Source organism: Lepidothrix coronata, unplaced genomic scaffold, assembly GCF_001604755.1.
Source record: "Lepidothrix coronata isolate B3197 unplaced genomic scaffold, Lepidothrix_coronata-1.0 Scaffold9, whole genome shotgun sequence".
Taxonomy (NCBI): domain Eukaryota; kingdom Metazoa; phylum Chordata; class Aves; order Passeriformes; family Pipridae; genus Lepidothrix; species Lepidothrix coronata.
The window spans coordinates 829,623-849,693 of NW_016690189.1; the positions used below are offsets into that span (position 1 = coordinate 829,623).

Genomic DNA, 20,071 nt, shown 5'->3' on the forward strand with positions numbered 1-20,071 from the left:
ATCAGTCATAGGGTAACTGATTAAAAAAAAGATATATTTGGAATAATCCAAATTGGTAAGAGTTAGCCAAAGGAATGATTACTTCTGACTTCTTTCAGAGTGGGCGGACTATGACATAGGTACACATCCATTATTCCTGGTCATTTGTGCCCATGGGGTTTGATTATATTGCTGAAAGTGAAATGTACCTAAAGTTCATGTGGAAGGGTGGAACTTTTTTAACCACATTAGTAATATAGCCGCAACTGTCCAGACAATTTAAGGCTTTGGAACATATTTAAAAGCCAAATTTCTCATCTTTCAACATTGCTGTTAATGGTTCTTTAAGTAGCTCTTGAGTTATACCTTTTCTGTTGAAAACAAAAATGTCTTACCGTTTAACACAAAAAACCTTGCGAATGTGTTAAAGGCTTTTTTAGTATTTAACAACCATCATTCATGGGAATGAGATTTCAAAAGATAAAAAAGATAATTTTTCTGTTAATTGCACTTCTAGTTAAAACAGCTTTGATGTGAGTTACAATGATAAGATGAGGGAGTGAGCTCCTGGCTTACCTACTCTTTGTTGGCATGGTGATGTGCTCACTGTAGAGATATTCCTTCCTATTATTCTGGCCAAATTTCATGTTAATCGTGCAGCAAAGCTGGAAGTGTCTATGTGTTTGTAGACAAAAGATTAAAAAATGGATTACGTATTTAAAATTACAAAAGGCAATAGGTACTACTGTTTTTTCAAAGTATTAAGGTCTGAATATCTTTAACGTGTGATGACAAATAAAATGTTGCAGGTTAGTTACTGAAATAGCTCAGACTGTGATAGCAAAATGAGCTACCACAGCGGTATTTTTGCTGTGCAAGGACTAGTCCTATTTCTTTCAAGACAAGCTCAAAAATATGCTTTAATTATGCTCCGTATCGATGTTTACAGCGTCACCCTCTAGAATGCTGAAATATTCAGCATTTCAGATGCTGAAATATTTGTTAGATTAATACATCATGTCTTGTGAGGATTTGAATCTATCCCTCCATGCCTCTTGAAGGGCATAGAGGCCTTTATAACAACATTACAAGCACAGTTATGCTGAGTGTCTGAAATGGGTGACTTTGTCATTTTGTAACCTAACAGTGCATCATGAAGCTTTGGAAAAAGGCAAGGTGAAATCAGCTTCAGCAAATTGATGGAAGAAGACTGTAGTTGTATGTGAGAGAAGAATGCTGCGTTTCTAGGACAGAGCTCAAGTAACCATAACTGCTGCAGGTTCAGGGTTTTATTTAATTGTTGAGAGCCTGCTGTTTCCAGGAAGAGGAGCAAATCGTTGTAAATTCCTGGCTTTTTTTTGCCAGACCAATTCTGTGTGTCAAGATCCTTGAGTCCTCTTGTGACAACTTAATAAATTGAAGATTCATTAAATTACACCTTGTGTTTTACATTTTTTGTAATCAGTTATGATTGAGTTCAAGATACCAAAATGAATTGCTAGGAACAGACAAACAGATGGTGACTTAAATTGAAAAATTGCTATATACATCACTCTCAGTATCACTTTTGGAAAGACTTTTGTTTCCCTGGAAAGGCTCTTCTGATGTATTGCAAACTTCATGTTTTGTTCTGTGGCCAAGTAGTACTAAGTACTTGTGACTTGCAGTTTGCCTTCCAGTGGGTAGAATGGGAAGTCTATGATGCTAAACCTGAAGAAGGAGTCAATCAAAAGGGTAAAAGTGAGAACTTAGGAGTGGAGATAAACAAAGCAAAAGCTGCACATGCAAGTAAAGCAAAACAAGGAATTCAGTCACCACTTCCCATGGGTAGGCGGGTGTTCGGCCATGTCCATCACATGCAATGGTTACTTGGGAGGACAAGCACCTTGACTCTGAATGTCTCCTCTTCTTCCCTCAGCTTTTATTGCTGAGCACACTGTCATGTAATATTGCATATCTCTTTGATCAGTTGGGGTCAGCTGTCCCAGATGTGTCCCCTCCCAACTTCTTGTGCACCTCCAGCCTCTGCACCGTCAGGGCAGAATGAGGAACAGCAAACACCTTGACCGTGTGTCAAGCACCATTCAGCAATAGTTAAAATATTGGTATATTAATCAACACTTTTACTCACAAATGTTAAACACAGCTACCTAGGAGCCACTGTGAAAAAGATAAACTTGATCCCAGCTGAAACAAGTACATATAATGAAAAATCCTAATCTGTTGCATGAAAGCTTTACGTGATTGCCTCTTACACTTCATAGGAAGTTAGCATTGTTGTTTCCCTGTTCTTTGTATCTTTACAATAAGTTAGAATATTGTATTAATATAATTCCTACTTGTTGTGTAGTTCTACTTACTAAAGCAGGATAAGAGTCAGGTAAACTCAACCTCAGGCAGTAGAATTTTTTTTTTAGCTGGTGACTGTTAAATCTAATAGCAGGACTTTAAGCCAATAATTTTGTACATTATGGTTTCAATTGGTGGTTTAAATGAAGGCAGCAGGCTTGTCTGCAGTAGGAAGGAGTGTCCTAACAGCTGACTGGAGTAGGACAGCTTGTCAACAAATGGTTGTTTTACCATTCTGTATGAATCCCTTTCCAGGCTACCTTCAGATGCTGTAATATGCTAGTGTGATATTGTACTGTAATAAGATCAAAATTTGCTGTCCTGCTTTTGGAAGTATTTACTTCCCCATCTCTTCTACTGTCTCTTTTTACTCCTTGTTCTTGACTGACCTGCCTTTTGTAGTCTTAACCTGTTTCAGTGGCCCTTCCAACTGGGATGGGAAATCAGGAATGATACATAAGTGTTAAACCACTTGTACAAGCACTCATCAGGCTACGTCGCTCATGTAGGTTGGGACTTGGGGGATAGTGTACCTGAAGGTTGGCTCAGTTTTCTTGGCAGTTATGTTTGTTTGAGTGTGTGTGTCTTGTCTAGCTGGTTGCATATTTTTCAGTCATCATAAACCAAACATCTTCTTTCCAGTACCCCCAACTGATTAAAACCAAAGTTTTGCTGTCAGAATTATTCCCTACTGCTGCTTTTTTACTCAGTCTGAGGGACCAGATTTTACAGGTGTGGTGCCACTTGATATGTACTGCACACAATAGTTTTTGTTCTGGTTTCCTGTAATGTTTGGAAAAGATAATAGGTATGACAGCAATTCCCAGCATTTTTCGTGATTGCTAGTGGAACTTACTTAAGAAATTGAAAACAATGTGATCTAAGTAGGCTAGTTATGTCTAGTATTCCTTTTTTAATAGTGTCCAACTAGTTTTTATGCTTCAAACCTGTGATACACTTGGAAAGCACTCTTGAGTTTTGTTGGATTGAGTCATTTGAGGATTCATTATGGCAACACTGTCCAGATTGAGGTTGCATTCAAATGCATGAAAGAAAGAGTAAGAATGGCAACTACCCCAGGAAAAAGGTTTCTGCATCAGTTTTGCAAGCTGATCAAATGGAGCAGAAGGGCCTTGTCTAAGGCTGTTTCTTCTGCAGAAAGTAGAATGTAGAAACAGCACATGAAAAACTTAGTTAAATTTCAACTTTGAGAGGCTGTTAAAATTCTCCTTTAGCAGAAGTCAGATGTCACAAGGCACTGACCTTGATTTCAAGGCATGCCCCCATGTCAGTCTTCTCCTTGAGACTTGAGAAACCCTTATGGGTTGTGCAGATATTGAAATGTAGTGTTTACTTGCTCTTCTGCATTACTTTTATTGACACTAAAAAAAGGTGGCAAAACAGCATAAACATCAAGACAAACATTATTTAATGTTGAAGTTACTCCTACATGAGATGCCTAAGTGATGTTTATGCTTCCTGATTTGTTTCAACTTTAAAAATGTATGCAGAATTTTTTTTCAAATGACGGTAGATGACATTTAATAGTCCTCTTCAATGAAAGAATAAATTTCATAATAATATGAATTTTGAAGTGATCTCAAGGAGAAAATGGTACTAACTTGTATCAGGAAGATCGCTATTTGTTGTCTGAGAAGAAAAGTGGGAAATATTTGAGCTGTTCGTGTTTGTAATTGACTTGATGATCTTACTTGCTGAATTTTAGGAAGATCCTGTCAAATCAGCTGATTAAGCTTTTTTTTTGGTCTTCAAGAGCTGGAAAGGAAGTAAAACAGGGTGAGAGAAACACATGTAGTGGAGTTCCCAGGAACTGAAGAGTTATCTAAATTTGGTATAGTATTGATAGATATTTTGCCTTGCTCTGCAGTGCAATTTGCTAGGGACACAAGTTTTCTGTAAAATCTTGAATTGATTAATGTAACTTCAGTGGAAGCTTCTCGTTGCAAGAGATTTGTAATCAAATAGAAACAGAAAGTAAATTTTCTTCTTCCTTTCTCTTCTGTTGAAAATTTTGTGTTGTGATCAAAAGTGTGATGTTTGAATACATTTTTATCTAAGGTGAGAGCTTTGACAAATGTTATTTTGTTCTTGAAGGTATGGAATATATGAACGATGTAGAGAGTTGGTGGAAGCTGGATATGATGTACGACAACCAGACAAAGAAAACGTAACACTTCTCCACTGGGCTGCAATCAACAACAGGATAGATCTGGTGAAGTATGTATTACACTTTAAGTTAAACAAAAATTATTTGCATTCTTAAAAGTCTTGATTTCTCCTTTTTAAGACAACTGAATGTCTTTAAATCTAATGTGTCTAATTTGTTCTTTTTCCTTGATAGTATGTCAGAGCTCCTGTCCCTTCTTGATGCATCTCTGTCACTGTGACAGACAGCATGGCATTTTCTTCCTGCTGTTTACTAGAGTGCATGTGACTCTCGATATGTTTAACTGTATCTAAAATTCCTTTCACCTGATGCAGTTCTTACAAACTTAAGTTCCTCTGTCCTTAGGGGATCTTGTTTATTTTGGTTTATGTAATTCACTATATTGTGCTCTCTCTCACTGTTTCTTTGCAAGACACTAGTTCCTTTTTTTGTTCCTTAGAATAAAATTATTCTGTTGTGGTTTTGGTTTTTTTTTGTTTAAGCCTATCATATCTTTCCCCAAGTCTTCACTGTTTCCCCATTATATGCAGTGGATAATTTCATTTAAAATGTTGGCTATTAAACTTGATACTACAGAGGTAGAATATAAGTCATCTGCTCTCATGATACAAGATCTCAGTGTCTTGCTTAGTGGGTATTGACTATGTAAGACCTTCCCAATTAAGTAGCTTAGTAGCTTGTCTGTTCAGAGTGCAGGCTTGGAATTAGACTTCTCTTATTTTTAGTGTTTCTTCATCCCATCTATTGTGAGACATGAGATTCAGCATAGATAACAGTGAAACACATTGATAAGGAAAACTACTGGACCTTTTCATACTTCTGTAGGATCAGGGTTAGGTGTCAACAGCACAATTCTGTTTTCATCATGACACTGATCTATTAGTTATCTCTTCAACTCAGATTTGTAAGAAAGTGAAAAATGGCCTTATATCTCTGCAGTTACCTACTGCCTGCATTTCTCCTTCCCCATGTTGAACTTTCTCCAGACAAGGATTTCTCTTCTACTTTTCCTGCTTCTAGCAACAGTGACTGCATGCACTTTGATTCCACAAGCACTGAATGCAAGCTGGAGTAGTTTTCAAATGCCTGGCAAAGACTTAGTGATCTTAATGCGGAGATCAGTGGAAGTATTTTCTTCTTAAGGCAACCTCTTATCAAATCTGCTTGCTGTGAATGTAAGTAGCTTGCTTAAATAGGACTTGCATACCTGGTGTCTTCTGGTGGAAGCTTAGATGAATCACCGGGAGTAGAATTGCCCAGTTCTTTCTTTGTTCAGGGACATTCTCACTGAGCACAAAATTCCTTCTGCAAGATCTGCTTAGACAAGGAGATTAAGTTCTCAGTCTGATTTTGCAGCAAATCTCACCCTTTATGTGTACTGAAACTGAAATGCAGTGATAAATCTCAACTTAGTCTAAAAACATGCTTAAAAAAACATAAAATGTTATTTCAATGCACCATCTGGCAGGAGATTGTCGCCTTGTCTTTTTCCAGTTGTCAAACTGCAAGTTCTTCCATCTAAATAAAACCTACTAACCAGTGTGGTTCTGCTGCTCAGCAGAATCTGAACATATTCTGCGTTTCTGCAAGGACCAGTGTTTGAATGAAGGCAATCTGTTTAGTGTTCACCTCCCTATGAGCGGCTGTCACATCAGAGAAATGAATCCAAGCTTTGACTGTGAATTTCTCTGTGCTGTCTTTTTATCTGGACAAGATTTCCTTTGGAACTCCTTTCCAAGGGGGACTAAATAGTTTCTCAGTGTCTTTTTCAAATTCATTTGTTGGTAGCTGATACTTCATTCTAACAAAACTACATTATCTCTTTAGCTTACATGTACTCTGTGTTTTCACCTATATGGGACCAAGACTTTGACAAAATATTTGGTTGTTCTCATGGAGAAATCCAAAAGCTTAACTTTAGCAGAGAGATGTTGAAGTTCTGTTCTTTTATTATTGGATGCCAGAGGAGTGGACTGTCCTGCATTTATCAGAGCAGATCTTATTTGTCATGCAAACAGGTTTTTACCTTGGCAAATCTGATGAAGTACTCGATTGTGTCTGATGTCTCTAAAGCAACTGTATAAGAGAACTTTTACTTTGGATGTTTTTAGTGTGGACATGTATAGTTAATGCATTCTTCTGCTCCAAAGGTTCCTATAAGGGCTATTTTTGAAATTTCACTCTCTGAATCAATAAGCATTAAAGAAAATTAAGAATAATGTTTTTCAAGTTGTTCTATTTGTTGACCTTTTTCTTACCGTATCTTGAAACACTTAGAGGAATTTCACATGCCAGAAACTCAGCACCTGAGGATTTGAAGGACAACTTGTTGAGGGCAGGAGTGCAGCGTTTTTCAATACCTCCCAGAATGATCTTGTCCATAACTTTACCAGGCACTGAAGTGAGTCTGACAGGCCTGTAGTTTCAAAGGTCTTGCTCCTTGCTCTACTTGAAAATTGGGACAACGTTGTCCAGCTTCCTGTCAGCTGGGACCTCTCCAGATTCCCAATACTGCTCAAAAATCATCGAGAAAGGTTTTGCGATGACATCAGAAAACTGAGGATTCTGGGATGAATCCCATCAGGCCCCAGAGATTTGTAGGGATCCAGCTGGAGCAGCAGATTCCACACAATTTCAGGGTCAGCTGCGAGTTGGTCATTCTTGCAGTCATGGTCCTCCAGCTCAGGATGCTGAGACTCCCTTGGTCTGTCCTCTGTGTTGAAGGCAGAGGCAAATAAAGCATTAAACACCTCTGCCTTGTCTCTGTCTCTGTTTGTGAGGTGACCATCCTCATCCTGTAATGGGCCAATAGTATTTCTATACTGCCTGTTGCCATTACTGTATTTGAAAAAACTCTTTTTACTGTTCCCCACATTTCTGTCCAGCTTCAGCAGTTGAGCTTTGGCCTCACAAATTTTCTCCCTGCAGCAGCAAGCAGCATCTCTGAATTCTTCCCATATCACTTGACCTGGCTTCCACTGGGCATACACCTTTCTTTTTTGCCTTATTTCCAAGAGAAGATCCCTGCTCAGCCAAGCTGGCCTTCTGCCTCGCCTACTTGACTTCTGACATTTGGGAATTGCCTGCTCCTGTGCCCTTGCACCTTCAAACATCAAGAGGTGCTGTTTGAAAAGTGACCAGCACTGATATTCTTGAGGGAAAAGTAACTTCTAGCCCGTCATTTTGAAATATTTTTAAAATACTTGGATGGGTTTTGTCCTTTGATTAATAACAGTTGAGAAGTATGTACAAATCTTAGTCCTTTGGCAAATGTGTAACTTAAGTGTGATCTCTGGGACCAATGGTTTCAGCAGGGCCATTTCAGGGATGACACAAGATGCATGTCTAATGGTATATACTTTCGCCATTTAGCCAAAATGCTCTAAAAATTATCGTCTTCTGGCAGCATATTCTTTACCAGTAATTCAGGGTTCTATTTAGTGCAACAGACCCTAAATATTTAAGAAGAAATAGTTTATTAAATACTTTTGTGGTAACACAGTTTGTACTACTTTATATAGCAATTATTCTGTTTTACATTAGAATCAAACTAGGAAATAGCATCATGTTTAAAATGCAGTAGGAGGCATCCCTGCTCTCCCAACCCATATAAGAAAGGCAAAAGGAAGGTTATATGAAGACAAGAATAAGTTCTGGTCTTCTGGTCTCTTAACTGCCTGTTTTGCGTTAACATCAAACGTGCTTACTGTGTGTCCTTTCAATTTAACCAAGACAAGCAATAATGTTTATTATTTGTATTATTCCAGATACTATATATCAAAGGGTGCTATTGTTGATCAGCTTGGAGGAGATTTAAATTCTACCCCACTTCACTGGGCAACAAGGTGGGAAAAAGTCTTCTGAAATTTTCTTCTCTGTTTCTTTGCTTAACACGTAATCTGCTACTGATAGTTTTATGAAATTGCTATATTTTTGGAAATACTTTGTACTAGAATTAATTCAGTCTTTGATAACTGAGCTCGCTGTGAATGTGTTATGTTTGGGCTAAGGGAGCTTTCAGCATAATGTTCAGTTTTTGTCTTATCTCTTTTGTCATGATTGCTATGATAGGAAAACAAGTAAAATTAGAGTCTGTAGGCACCTTGGCTTACTCTTACTTTGGAGATCTTATTTTTGTCAAGTCTTCTGAAGTTCAGCAACACTTCCGCAGATGGGTCTTTGGATGATTTTTTTGTGACATTGTCCTTGCAGTGTTCTATTTTTTTTAAGATGTACTTAAAATCTGATTTATTATGTACGAGATGGTCAGAGATGATGAATGGCTAGAAGAATTGAAGACAGCCTTTGAGCAGTCCTGCTCCTTCAGACAACCACCTAGAAATAGGCAGGAAAGAAACACTATCCATATTAATATTTTTACCTGTAGATGGCAAAAGGAGACTTAGAAAATTAGCTTTTAGAAGATTCAGTGTATCAAAAGAATGTGCTTACTAAAGATGAGGAATGCTTGTTAGCTTCCATTAAAGATTTTTAGCATCTATATTTCTTTTTGTTACAGATCACACTCTGTGATTCTGTGTTGACAGCACAAAAGCTTGATTAAATTTCCTGGTGTTCATTTATACCTGGAATCTGTTGCTCTGTGAAGCATTGTCTGAAGCTGCTTCTGACAAATAGAAGAGATCTTTTTGCTCATCTCAGGAACTGTGTACTGACAGTTAGGCATCGTGTCTAAAAGAAGGATATTCCCATGCTCATTATGGCAAAAAGATGCTTAAGCTTTTAACGTAGTGTGGAAGAAATGTAGACCTTCAGTTTTCCTGTTTTTTTCCTACTTTTTGTTTCACTACAGTTTTTAATAGTAGAAAGATAAACCACAAGCCCCACAAAAAAGTGAGTAGCTAGACAATTTGACATCTCTTAAAATAGCACGTTTCAAAGGTGGGTTGGAAGAAGTTACAGTAGACTAGATCTAAACTGTAAGTTGGATTTTTTGTTAATTGTCTTTTTTGCTATACAGTACACTTAAGCAAATGGCATGTGATGAATGCATTGTCTGCATAGAATTTGCTCATATAAATGAATTTGCTTGCTCTGTTGGAGAATCAGATCATTACAGTTGTTGTTTTGAAAGTATGAGTTAAAGTGCAGGAGCTCTGGTAGTGTAATTACTGCTAAACATACTTGTTGTATTCCAGTATTCAAATTTCAATAGTTTTTCTGTATATAGTTATTCAGTTGTTTGTTTTTTGTGTTTTGTTACGTTTAGACAGGGTCACTTATCCATGGTTGTACAGCTGATGAAATATGGGGCAGATCCGTCGCTAATTGATGGAGAAGGATGTAGCTGTATTCATTTGGCTGCCCAGTTTGGACATACTTCGATTGTTGCTTACCTGATAGCAAAGGGACAGGTAAATTTTAAGTAATATCATATTTAAATAGATTCTACTCAGATTTAGAGTAGGAAAACAATTGAAACATTCAGGAAATGCAAAATATTTGCCTGAATAAACATAAAACTAATTCCGTGTCCTTTATTGTAGACTACAGTGTTGATGTGCCACCTACTAAATTAATTTCCTCCAACAGTGGTCTGAGTACTTTGGCTTTAATTCACACTTGTCAAGTGTAGTATATGGAAATTCTAGCAGTTATTCTTTTACCATTCTTTATTTCTAATTAATATAATCTTTAGTTGTAACTCTGACAATGATAGGAAGTATTGTAGAATTCTTCTCAGAATCATCAGTTATACATGGATAAAGAATCTAGTGACACATCAGTCAACAACTTTTAATTTATTGCTGTTTTCCTAATTACTTGCATGTGTAAATAGAAATGAAATCAAACAACTCCAAACCTTCTTACTACCCTCATATTACTGCTAGAGCTGTAAAGTGTGTATATAATGTGTATTCATTACTGTTCCTGTTGTGTCCCATCTGTCATTCTGTCTGCTCAAAAACTTGTTCATGTTTTTGCTACTCATCCTGCACTGTAATTTGTTGATTTACTCACCTGCAGGTATGTGCCTGAAGCACAAACTTGATTTACTGTGTAAACCATACAGAAAAGTCAAAACCCTCCTCTTATGACTGTCCTACTAATGCTGTTCACACTTCTGTATTCTGCATATTTTCTCAAATACCAAGTGAGATACGATCCAGTGAGTCACGTAGAATATGAAATCAGTGGGTTTGGTCTGTGTAAAACAAATACTAAATTTGCTGTGGAAAATTATGCCTGTACCTGTGAAAACCCCCAAGCTGTTGCTCCATGCAGTATTCAGTTGGTATCTGATAACTGTTTGGTAAAACGGTATTTAGTGTATGATAGAGAGTAAACAAGGCAAAACAAGAGTCTGATCCTATTTTGTATAATTGCTATTTTGTGAGAAATAATGATTGGAGAGGAACGTGTTTTCATGAGGAACAAGTTTTGTATTTTCTTCACAAATTACATATAATTGTATGTGGGTTTTATGTTACTAGAAACATCTTGCTGATATTATACAAGTACAAACTTGTTTAAAGCATAGCATTGATGAAGTATTAATGGCCTTTTAAGTGTTCTACTCTGATTATGAAATCTCCCTGTAAATGTTGTTTGTCCTCATGTTTATATACAGATTTGCCCAGCTTATTCGAGCTTATGATACTTCAGTGCAGAAGAAGCTGTGTGTCTTTACATGAGTACATACATAGAGACACAAAAATTGCCTTAAAATTTAAAACCTGTTATCGTGGAAACAGCGCTCGCTATCAATAGCTTTTAAAAGGCTGATTCTTATTAAATCCCTCAAATGTTATCAAGTATGATTTTTGTATCCTTTCTGTTATGTAAGTTTGAATTTAACAGTAATTTTTCATAGCACTTCAGAAAGTTCGACTTTAAAATTATGTATTGATTTGTATGTTTAAAATATAGTAATATTAATAGCATTGTAATAATCCCTAAACTCCTAGTTCTCTAGCTGTACTACATACAACTACAGAAACTACATGGTGTCTCTAGAAGCTATGGGAAATACACGATTCTATTTTTTAATCCTCCTTTAATTACTACATATGAGGCCATTAATCTCTATTTTTCCCCATCTTCTTTGTGATGCCATGATTTGGATCTGGAAACTTGAGCTACTACTACTCTTTTGCCTTTTGTCTTTATAGAGACCAAGTTCTCTTACATGCAAACAGTAGGCTTGCCCTTGTTCTGAAGCTAATTGTAGTACCAGTGTGGTAAATGACAGCTAAATAAATGTCCAAATAAAAGACACTGTAGGATGTTGCGCTTTGTTAGTTTGGTCTGATGCCTTTGTGGATGAGTATGGTCTGAGAAAAGCCAACTTTCATAACTTTGTAGAGGACTGGCAGGTGGATGAAGAAATCCTAATTGCTTCTTGTCCCTTTTTGAGGCAGAGCTGGAACAGAGCTTCTGTCTTGCTGCTTAACTCTCTTCTGGGCTGCAGCAGCCAATGGTAAAATTTCCAATCTGAGACTTGAGTCCAGTCCTCTAGTTTCTGGAGTGTAGTGTAGGGGAAGAACTCTTGGTCAGATGCCCTCTGGCTTAAGTTGGAAGCGAACCTGCTTTCATGCCAACAAGTATTACTCGGTTAAGAGGCAGCTGTGGCTGATAGCTGTTGCTTTTTATTTAGTCATGTCTCTTACTGAATTTTGAGAGACTGATACCTGGCTGTATCATAATTTGCTCACGTTGTTTGTGTCAGTGGGTTGCCTGGGTCAAAATTAAGCCAGGAGCAAGTACATGATATAAATATAATCAGATATAAAGTTACAGAATCTGTAGCACTGTTCAAGTTTAGGTAAGATCATTATTTTTAAAAAATACAGGAAAGAAAAACTGAGAAGAACTTGAAGGCACTTAAAATAGTTCAGTGTACAGTTTGACTGCTTGACACTGTGCTTGCACTACTTAAAATGCCAAAGGCACATCAGGACCTAGCATACACAAACATTCACCTGGAGTAAGTTAAGATATGGATGTGGTATGTCAAATTGTTGAATAATATGTTCTCATCCTATGGCATGTGTGAGGAACTTACCTCAGTCACAGACATTGAGTGACTATAAAGTTGCTAGTCAGGTAAAATCATTTTGTAAGAAATATTCTAGTTCTAAAATTATAGTTTAACTATTTCATACTTACAGTTCAGCTATCACTTTTATAGTTTAAGTGGCACTTATTCATCAAGTACGTAATTTTTTATTCTCAGAGTTGCAATTTTCTGGTACCAGCAGTTTTGGTTATTTTGGTGCTGCAGTCCACAAGCAGTGCTCCTAAGCACTGTTACCTCTGTTGACACCGAGTCTCCTCTCCACCGTGTGCAGGCCATTAAACCAGGTGTTTTATTTAGACCCAACTCACAGCACACTACTTTACAAACTTGTAAGTCCAGCTGTGTTCTTCCTCATGATTGTCAAGACTCTGAGTTTGATGGACTGGAGTGTACAGAACAGAGCTTTTGTTTGAAAGATTGAGGTTGGTTTAGTTCTCTGTGTTACCTTACTTGTTGGTCTGCACTTGGTTCATTCCATGGGAATCCTACAAAATCTCTGCTTTTGTTGAATAACTAGCACACATCTTTCCTAAATTAAGAAATATTGCCAGACTTGCTATATTTCCCTTTCTAATAAATCTTCTTTACTATATGCTTTTAAAGCCCATTTCCCTTTCCCTGGGCATTCCATGGGAAAGAGATCTTTTCCTCATGGAGAACAGGATTCTGAATAAGGATACGATGAGTCTTTTCTATGAAGATCTGTGTTTTGTGAAATAAGCAGTAGTGGTTCTAAAGAGGATGAAATTCCTGGTTCCTTTCTGTGCAACTGGATGTACTTTTGAGTGGAATCTCGTCATGCTTTCTGTGCTTTTGAAGAGGCTGTATGGAGCTCGTTAGCCCTGTGAGGCAATCCATCTAAGAGAAGGTCACTCTAAACAAACCTACGTTCTGAGACCCTCACTGCCACTGTCCAAGTTTGCTTGGCCCCGGCAGATGAACCTCAGGATTAAAGGGTGGGCTCAGTTCAGCGCACGCTGTGTCTCACCTAAAAAATCCACTGCGCAGGCTCGAAGGGTCAATGACCTTTCCCAAATCTTCGCTCGCGAAGACTGGCCATTATTGTATCACAGTACTGGTTTGACCATTGCTTGTTAAATGTCCTCGTAAGCCTAATGCTGCTCTGATCTCTAGCTGCTATTCAGAATCCTACCTTGTCAAACATATATTGCTTTCAGAAAGTAGTATTAAGCAGCAGAATAGTTCCTTTTCATGAAGAAAGCCTTCTCCCTGGTATTTTTGCCTCTCCAAAAGCTTTTTGTGGGATCTTTTATTAGTGTCCTAGGATTAAGAGTTGTTGTACTTTAGAAACAACTGAAAATTTTGCCAGTTGCAGTCCACAGAGCTCACACTTGAACCACATACAGAGGGCAGCAGTATGTGCAATTTTTGATCATTGTGTCACTTATTGTTGCAGTCTTTGTTTCTTGCAGTGCTTGTACCATGTCCTAACAGCACAGGTACACCCCTCCATGAACACTGATCTGTCATTAAGAGCTAAAGAAAAAATTCATTCTAAAGTGCACCTGTTGGGTGCACACTAGAATAGAAGAACCATCCCTTAATTTGTACCAGTTGCTGAAGGTTTACTTTTTTGCCTCAGCCTTTTCTTTGGCAAAAAGCAGGAACAGAGCTTCCTTTTTAAAATGTCTCACTTGTTGCCTCGTTATGGTACTGGAAATATCAAGGAATATATGAGAGGTTTGTTGGAGCATGTGTCTGCTATGCACAGCTACATCATCTTTGTTACATCTACACAACAGTTCTCAAGTCAATTTTAGTTGCTTTGCCTCTTGTTAAAGTTCCTTTGAGAACGGATCTGCCTCAGCCAACATAGCAGCCTAATGTAAGTAATAGCTGTAGCCTGCTTTGTTAAATTATGTGTAGGGAATAGTCTGGAGCTCATGGATTTTGGTTTTTTTATTTAGTTGAGTGTCACTTAGTTTTGATTTGTCAAGGGGAATCATTGAAGGCATTGTTTTACTTACATCCAGGCAGGTCCCTACTGTCACAAAGAAGTGCTTTTCTGTATGAAATCTAAAGATGAAAGAGGGATTGTTCCTGTCACAGTAATTGGTACAGTCTTCCAAGTATGTTGTTTACACAATGTGACTTGTGAATCAAAGTAGTGCTTCTCAAGAATGAACAAACTTGAGGTTGGACTGTGGTTGTAATTTCCTTCATTACCTCAACCACAGGAGGTTAAAGAGAGTTCCAGCAGTTGTGCAGTCTTAGTAGGCTGGAAAGGATCTAATCTGTACAAATAGTGTGAACAAACAGAATTGGATTCTGGTCTCAAACCATGTAACTCTTTTCTGAACAAACAGTGCAATCAAGTAACAGTTCTCTTTCCTCTCCGTCAATTGTGGATTTTAAATTTCCTTTTTTTTTTTTTAAATTAGGCAACAAAGTAAAAACTCAGAAATATAAAGTTATCTGCAGGCTAGAGATGTTTTAAAAGCAATTATTTGGAAGAATTAAGTTGGATTTTCTGAAAAACAACTGCCTGGGTGAGGCTAACGGCAGCATGAACAGGGATCCCAGAGTGCTGGGCATTTGGCAGACTACTGGAGCAAGGAAGAAGGTTCTGGGGGTGATACAAGGCAACATCATTAATTTTCTGGGTTTCTGTCAGGAGTCTCTAGCAAAAGACTTTATTGAAACACTTTCAATCTAATTTTTCCTAGTAGGGACTGAGGGGAGTGGCATAGGAAATATTGACATCTCTTTTTCCTCTAAGGAGAACTCTTCAGGTGATGCATTAAGTTAGCTTTTGTTAGTGCTGGTCTGTGAATCTTGCCCAAATGTGCTTGAGAGTCTAATCTGTCTCAGAGTATTTAGGAATTGCCAACTTCCATGTTAGTGAGGCAGGGGAGGAAAGAGATAAAAATGCTGTAAATATTAAATCCTTTCTGATGGATTTAAAAGAATTGTCTGGGTGGTGCTGTTTGGTTGTTCTGTGGCTATCTTCTGTTAAATGTAGTAATGGTTTTATTTATTTATTTTCACTCATCAATTTAGTCACCACTTGATTATAGATCAGTTTTATTTCTGAGTAGGTTATTTTTATTAATGGCTTTTGTTTAAACTCTGGAATCCATTAACTTGATATCCAGATATATAAATACCATTGGAACTGAGGAAACTAAGGAAAATTGCTTTGCAATTTGAAAAATAGAGGCAGCTATCATTTAGTAGGATGTAGGATGGTGGTATTTATATTAATTTATCAAGTATTTTTTTTAAATATTGGTGCATTATTTTAGTTTTCTCCTGCTTTTGAATGCAATAATACACCATCTACATATATCTTTTATGTTGAAGATTAATAGTAATTTAGAAATGACCAGTCTTATACAGTATGACTGTTCCTTAGTTTCCAAAATAGATTGGAATAGTCATATTTTAGCAATGGTGGTGTTAATGTTTGTTTTTATTTTTTTCAAGTACTATTTGATTATGTGCTAAAAACTTGCCAGTTTTTCTGCAATTCAGATGGTTTTTCTTAAAATACTACTTCTCATCGCAAACCTTGTATCTACTGGATCTTGAGTATGCTTACTTTTCTCAGCAACATTTTTTTCTTTTCCTTTTTTTTAGGATGTAGATATGATGGATCAAAATGGAATGACACCTTTAATGTGGGCAGCTTACAGAACACATAGGTAATATGTGCAGTTTTGACTTTCTCTTATTGTTAACCAAGTGGCATATAGTAGTGACTGTTTCTGATTTTTATTTGGAAGGGTTTTTCCTGTTGTTGTTTAATTAGCCAGTGTTCTTTCCACAGTTGCCATTTTATCTTTCTTCATTTATGCTTATTGTGAGTTTATCCCAGTTGGCAGCTCAGCCTCACACAGCCACTTCCTCACTCCCTCCAAGTGGGATGGGGATGAGAATCATGAGGGTAAAAGTGAGAAAACTCATGAGTTGAAATGAAGACAGTTTAATAGATAAGCAAAATAAGGCATTCATTCACTGCTTTCCATTGGTAGGCAGAAGTTTAGCCATTTCCAGGTTACCTGTAACGGTTACTTGCCAGGGCAGATACTCTAATTCTTAGTGTCCCCTGCTTCCTCCTTCTTTTCCTCAGCTTTTATTGCTGAGCACATTATATGGTCTGAAATTTCCTTTTGGCAGTTGGGGTCGGCTGTCCCAGTGTTCCCTCCCAACTGCTTGTTCACCCCCAACCTGTAAGCACTGCTCAGGAATAGCTAAAACACTGGTGTGTTATCAACACTGTTTTGGTCACAAATCCAAAGCACAGTGCCATAGGAGCTACTTTGGAGGAGATTAACTGGATTTCAGTACAGACCCAGTACAATGACTTATTAAAGAGAGAAGACATTATGAAGAAGTACTCCCTAATCCACATCTTCCTGTGGAGATGATTGGAAAAAGTTGGTGAAGAGTAACACTTCTCCAAAGAGCAAATTCGTTTTAATTAAATTCCTGTTTGAAAGGACGTGTCTCCACTGATTGTTGGTAGACTAGCTTTTACCAATACCTGCCATTACCAAGCTTATCATACTGTTTTTCTTTTCATCTTATGGATTGTGAAGTGGAAATATAACATGGTTTGAACTTCGGTTGTCTAAGTATACGATCATTTGCCTTTTTTACAAATTTGTTAGTAGTGTTAGATTTTGATAAACACAAAACCAGAATTGTATAGCAAATGTGTTTCATGACATCCCAGAACAAGCTGTCTTACTGACCTCCTTTATAAGTCAAGAGAATTGTGGTTACTCTTTGGAGGGAAGAGAATTTGGGCCATTCATAATCAGCAGCAATGTCACTTTGCTATTGTGTAGTGTACCTGATCAATGATCTTTGAAGAAATTGAATGCATGAACAGTAAGCTGCTATATATTTGAGTTCATCTTCTGTAGATCTAACAAGAATTTTCTTTTCTAGTGTGGATCCAACGCGATTACTACTTACATTTAATGTTTCTGTTAATCTTGGAGACAAATACCACAAAAACACAGCATTGCACTGGGCTGTGCTAGCAGGAAATACTACAGTTATTAGTCTTCTGTTAGAAGCTGGAGCTAATGTTGATGCTCAAAATATTAAGGTAAACACTTGGTCTGTTTTTATTGTAAGTGGTTTGAGGCAGAAATAACAGAACCTATGATAAATCCCAAGAATAGGTTATTGTTGTGGGTATGATGGGATCATGAAGATGGAGCAAAAACAATGCCACTAATATGTCATTTGGAAATCAGTTTTTCCTAAAAGTGACACATAACCACTAGATCTGCACTTTAAAATAATGTATCAATGATTATGTGTAAATATATGGGAGTGAGGTGTGCAATTAGACTGCATGTATGAAGACCTGTGCATTTGGATGCAAAATTGGAAACCTGACTGACTTTCTTCTAGTGAACTTCTGAGGTGACTGTTTTTTGGACTGAGATGTGAGACATCATCTCTGTTCTCTTCCAGAGAGCTGACGAATGCTCTAGTCTATCACCAAGTGTCAGTAAGGAAGTTGGAGGCCTGAAAATACCAGTAGGAGTAAAATAAGAAAACGGACTCTTTTTTTTTTTTGCATCTGAACTCTAAGTTGCCTGATTACCAGAACTTCTTAACAATGAAGCTAGATTCTGCATTAACAGAGCCCATCTCTTGTGTATGTTAGACCAGCAAGACAGCTGTTAGAATTTCTGCTATAGACTTGGAGTCTATAAGACTTCTCCAGCCTTGGAAGTTGTACCTTTTGAATGTGGTTTTATCCATTGCCTCTGGATATTCTATATATCAAATCAGATGCATTTTGCTACCTAAGCTGTTTTCTTCTGTGATGTTGGAAAAGAGTTCACTTTTAGAAAAAAATTTCTCTACTCAATTTCTCTTCAAACATTCGTATTTTCCACTTAAAGAGTGTTACAGATGGAGTGGTTACACTTGAAAACAGAGCTATAAATCTACATTTATAAAATATTAAATACTTAAATAAATTTGTTTGACCTTTTACCATTTTTCCTACTGATTAAAATGGCCAAGGCCTATTTTACTAGGCCACAAGTGGTAGAAATATGCAAAAAACTAACATACACACCAATTTTCTTTAAGAATATGGAACAGCCTTTTAAGGGTGCAGTCAAATTTTGTTAGTAGCTTCTAGGTCCTAAATGCACTTTAAAATATCAGAAATACTCATGATCATGAATGAAAACTCATTAGAAGGAATCACATGGCTTTTCACATGTTTGAAACAAATCAACTAGCCTCTTGCATGCAGTGGTATGAATAAATAATAATTATTCCTGGTCTGTAAGGTCAGTTGTGTGGATGAATTATGCTCCTAGGCTCGCTTCTTGTGTTGAAAGGCTTTTTTCCTATGCCACCTAATGGTAAAAAATTAAGATATTTTTGCGGGGAAAAAAAGTCAATGTGTCATACTGATTCTTCTGACAGACTGATTAGTGTGATTAGAGTTTTAAAATCATCACCTTACTTACATTTCTGGACTCTTATGAAATCTGTAACAGAAATTCCTGTGCTTGGCCAAGTGAAAAAGTATCTGCTAGCCTGAAGCAGTTCATGGTCTTACCTTCTTTATTGACAGACAGCAGCAGTCAGTAGAAGAATACATTTTTGAACCTGCTGGATCATGATCTTTCCAGTCATGGCAGAAGACATGTACTTGGTTTGTTTAACCACTGCCTATTTTCTGCAGTGGAATCTAGGTTTCTTGAGGATCAAAATCATGCAAGCAGAGGCAGTTTTGCCATCCAGCCAGTGGTTTTATAAGAGATGCTGATTTAAGTGGTAATAAATACATAGGAAACATAAAAATTTGGTTGATATTTATAGGTATATAGAAACTCAGTTTTGTGACCCTTCTTTGACTGTTCAGCAAAAAAGTTTTCTTTGAGTCAAAACCCAGTTGTTAAAATGTCTGTGTCATGTTCCCTCAGAAATAAAAGGAACTGTGAAAGGCTCCTTTCTGATGCAGTCACTTCCAGATTTCTGTAGTACTCTAGTGAAGTCCTTCCCTCAGATAGCCCACAGAATTGACCAAGAACGGTGGTAAGACAGCTAAGGTTAAGGAAATACATTGGCTGAAAGCCATTCATCTTTTTCAAATTATGAAGTGATTGAAATATTAGAAGTGAGCTCTGTTGTTATCAGTGCTAGGCAGTCTGTGTTAGAAAGGCACGTGCTGCTGGCTGCCTAGGCTTGCACAAGATTGGGACCAGTCATCTCAGTAAGGTGTTATTTACTTTGCATGACAGTTTGTGAAGTATTTGAACAATAGCATTTTAATTCTAGAGCGAAGCTTGATACAAGGAATGAGTTTGTCCTGTTTGTGTATTTACCCTCTTTTTATTATGCTGTACAAGCAAATAATACTTTCCTTTTGGTAGTAAGATATTTTTTTTTCCTTTTTGAGAACTAGATTAATGTTTGAGTTGGAAGCTGCTTTCCAGTAATCAAAGTAGAGTGGGATTTTTTTATTTGGTTGATTTTTTTGTTAAGGAAATTATCTTATACCAAGC

General features: G+C 37.2%; 1 protein-coding gene across 2 annotated transcripts in view; it reads left to right on the forward strand.

Moving 5' to 3' along the window:
- ZDHHC17 (zinc finger DHHC-type containing 17) overlaps positions 1-20,071 on the forward strand; it is a 69,770-nt gene that overhangs the window by 21,776 nt on the left and 27,923 nt on the right. For both annotated transcript variants that reach the window (XR_001873058.1, XM_017804398.1), the window contains exons 3-7: positions 4,444-4,566; positions 8,284-8,361; positions 9,747-9,891; positions 16,158-16,222; positions 17,475-17,637. Coding sequence is in view for 1 of the 2 variants with exons in the window: in XM_017804398.1 (XP_017659887.1) it covers positions 4,444-4,566; positions 8,284-8,361; positions 9,747-9,891; positions 16,158-16,222; positions 17,475-17,637 (574 nt within the window). In the remaining variant the exon portion in view is untranslated. The remainder of the gene's footprint in view (positions 1-4,443; positions 4,567-8,283; positions 8,362-9,746; positions 9,892-16,157; positions 16,223-17,474; positions 17,638-20,071) is intronic.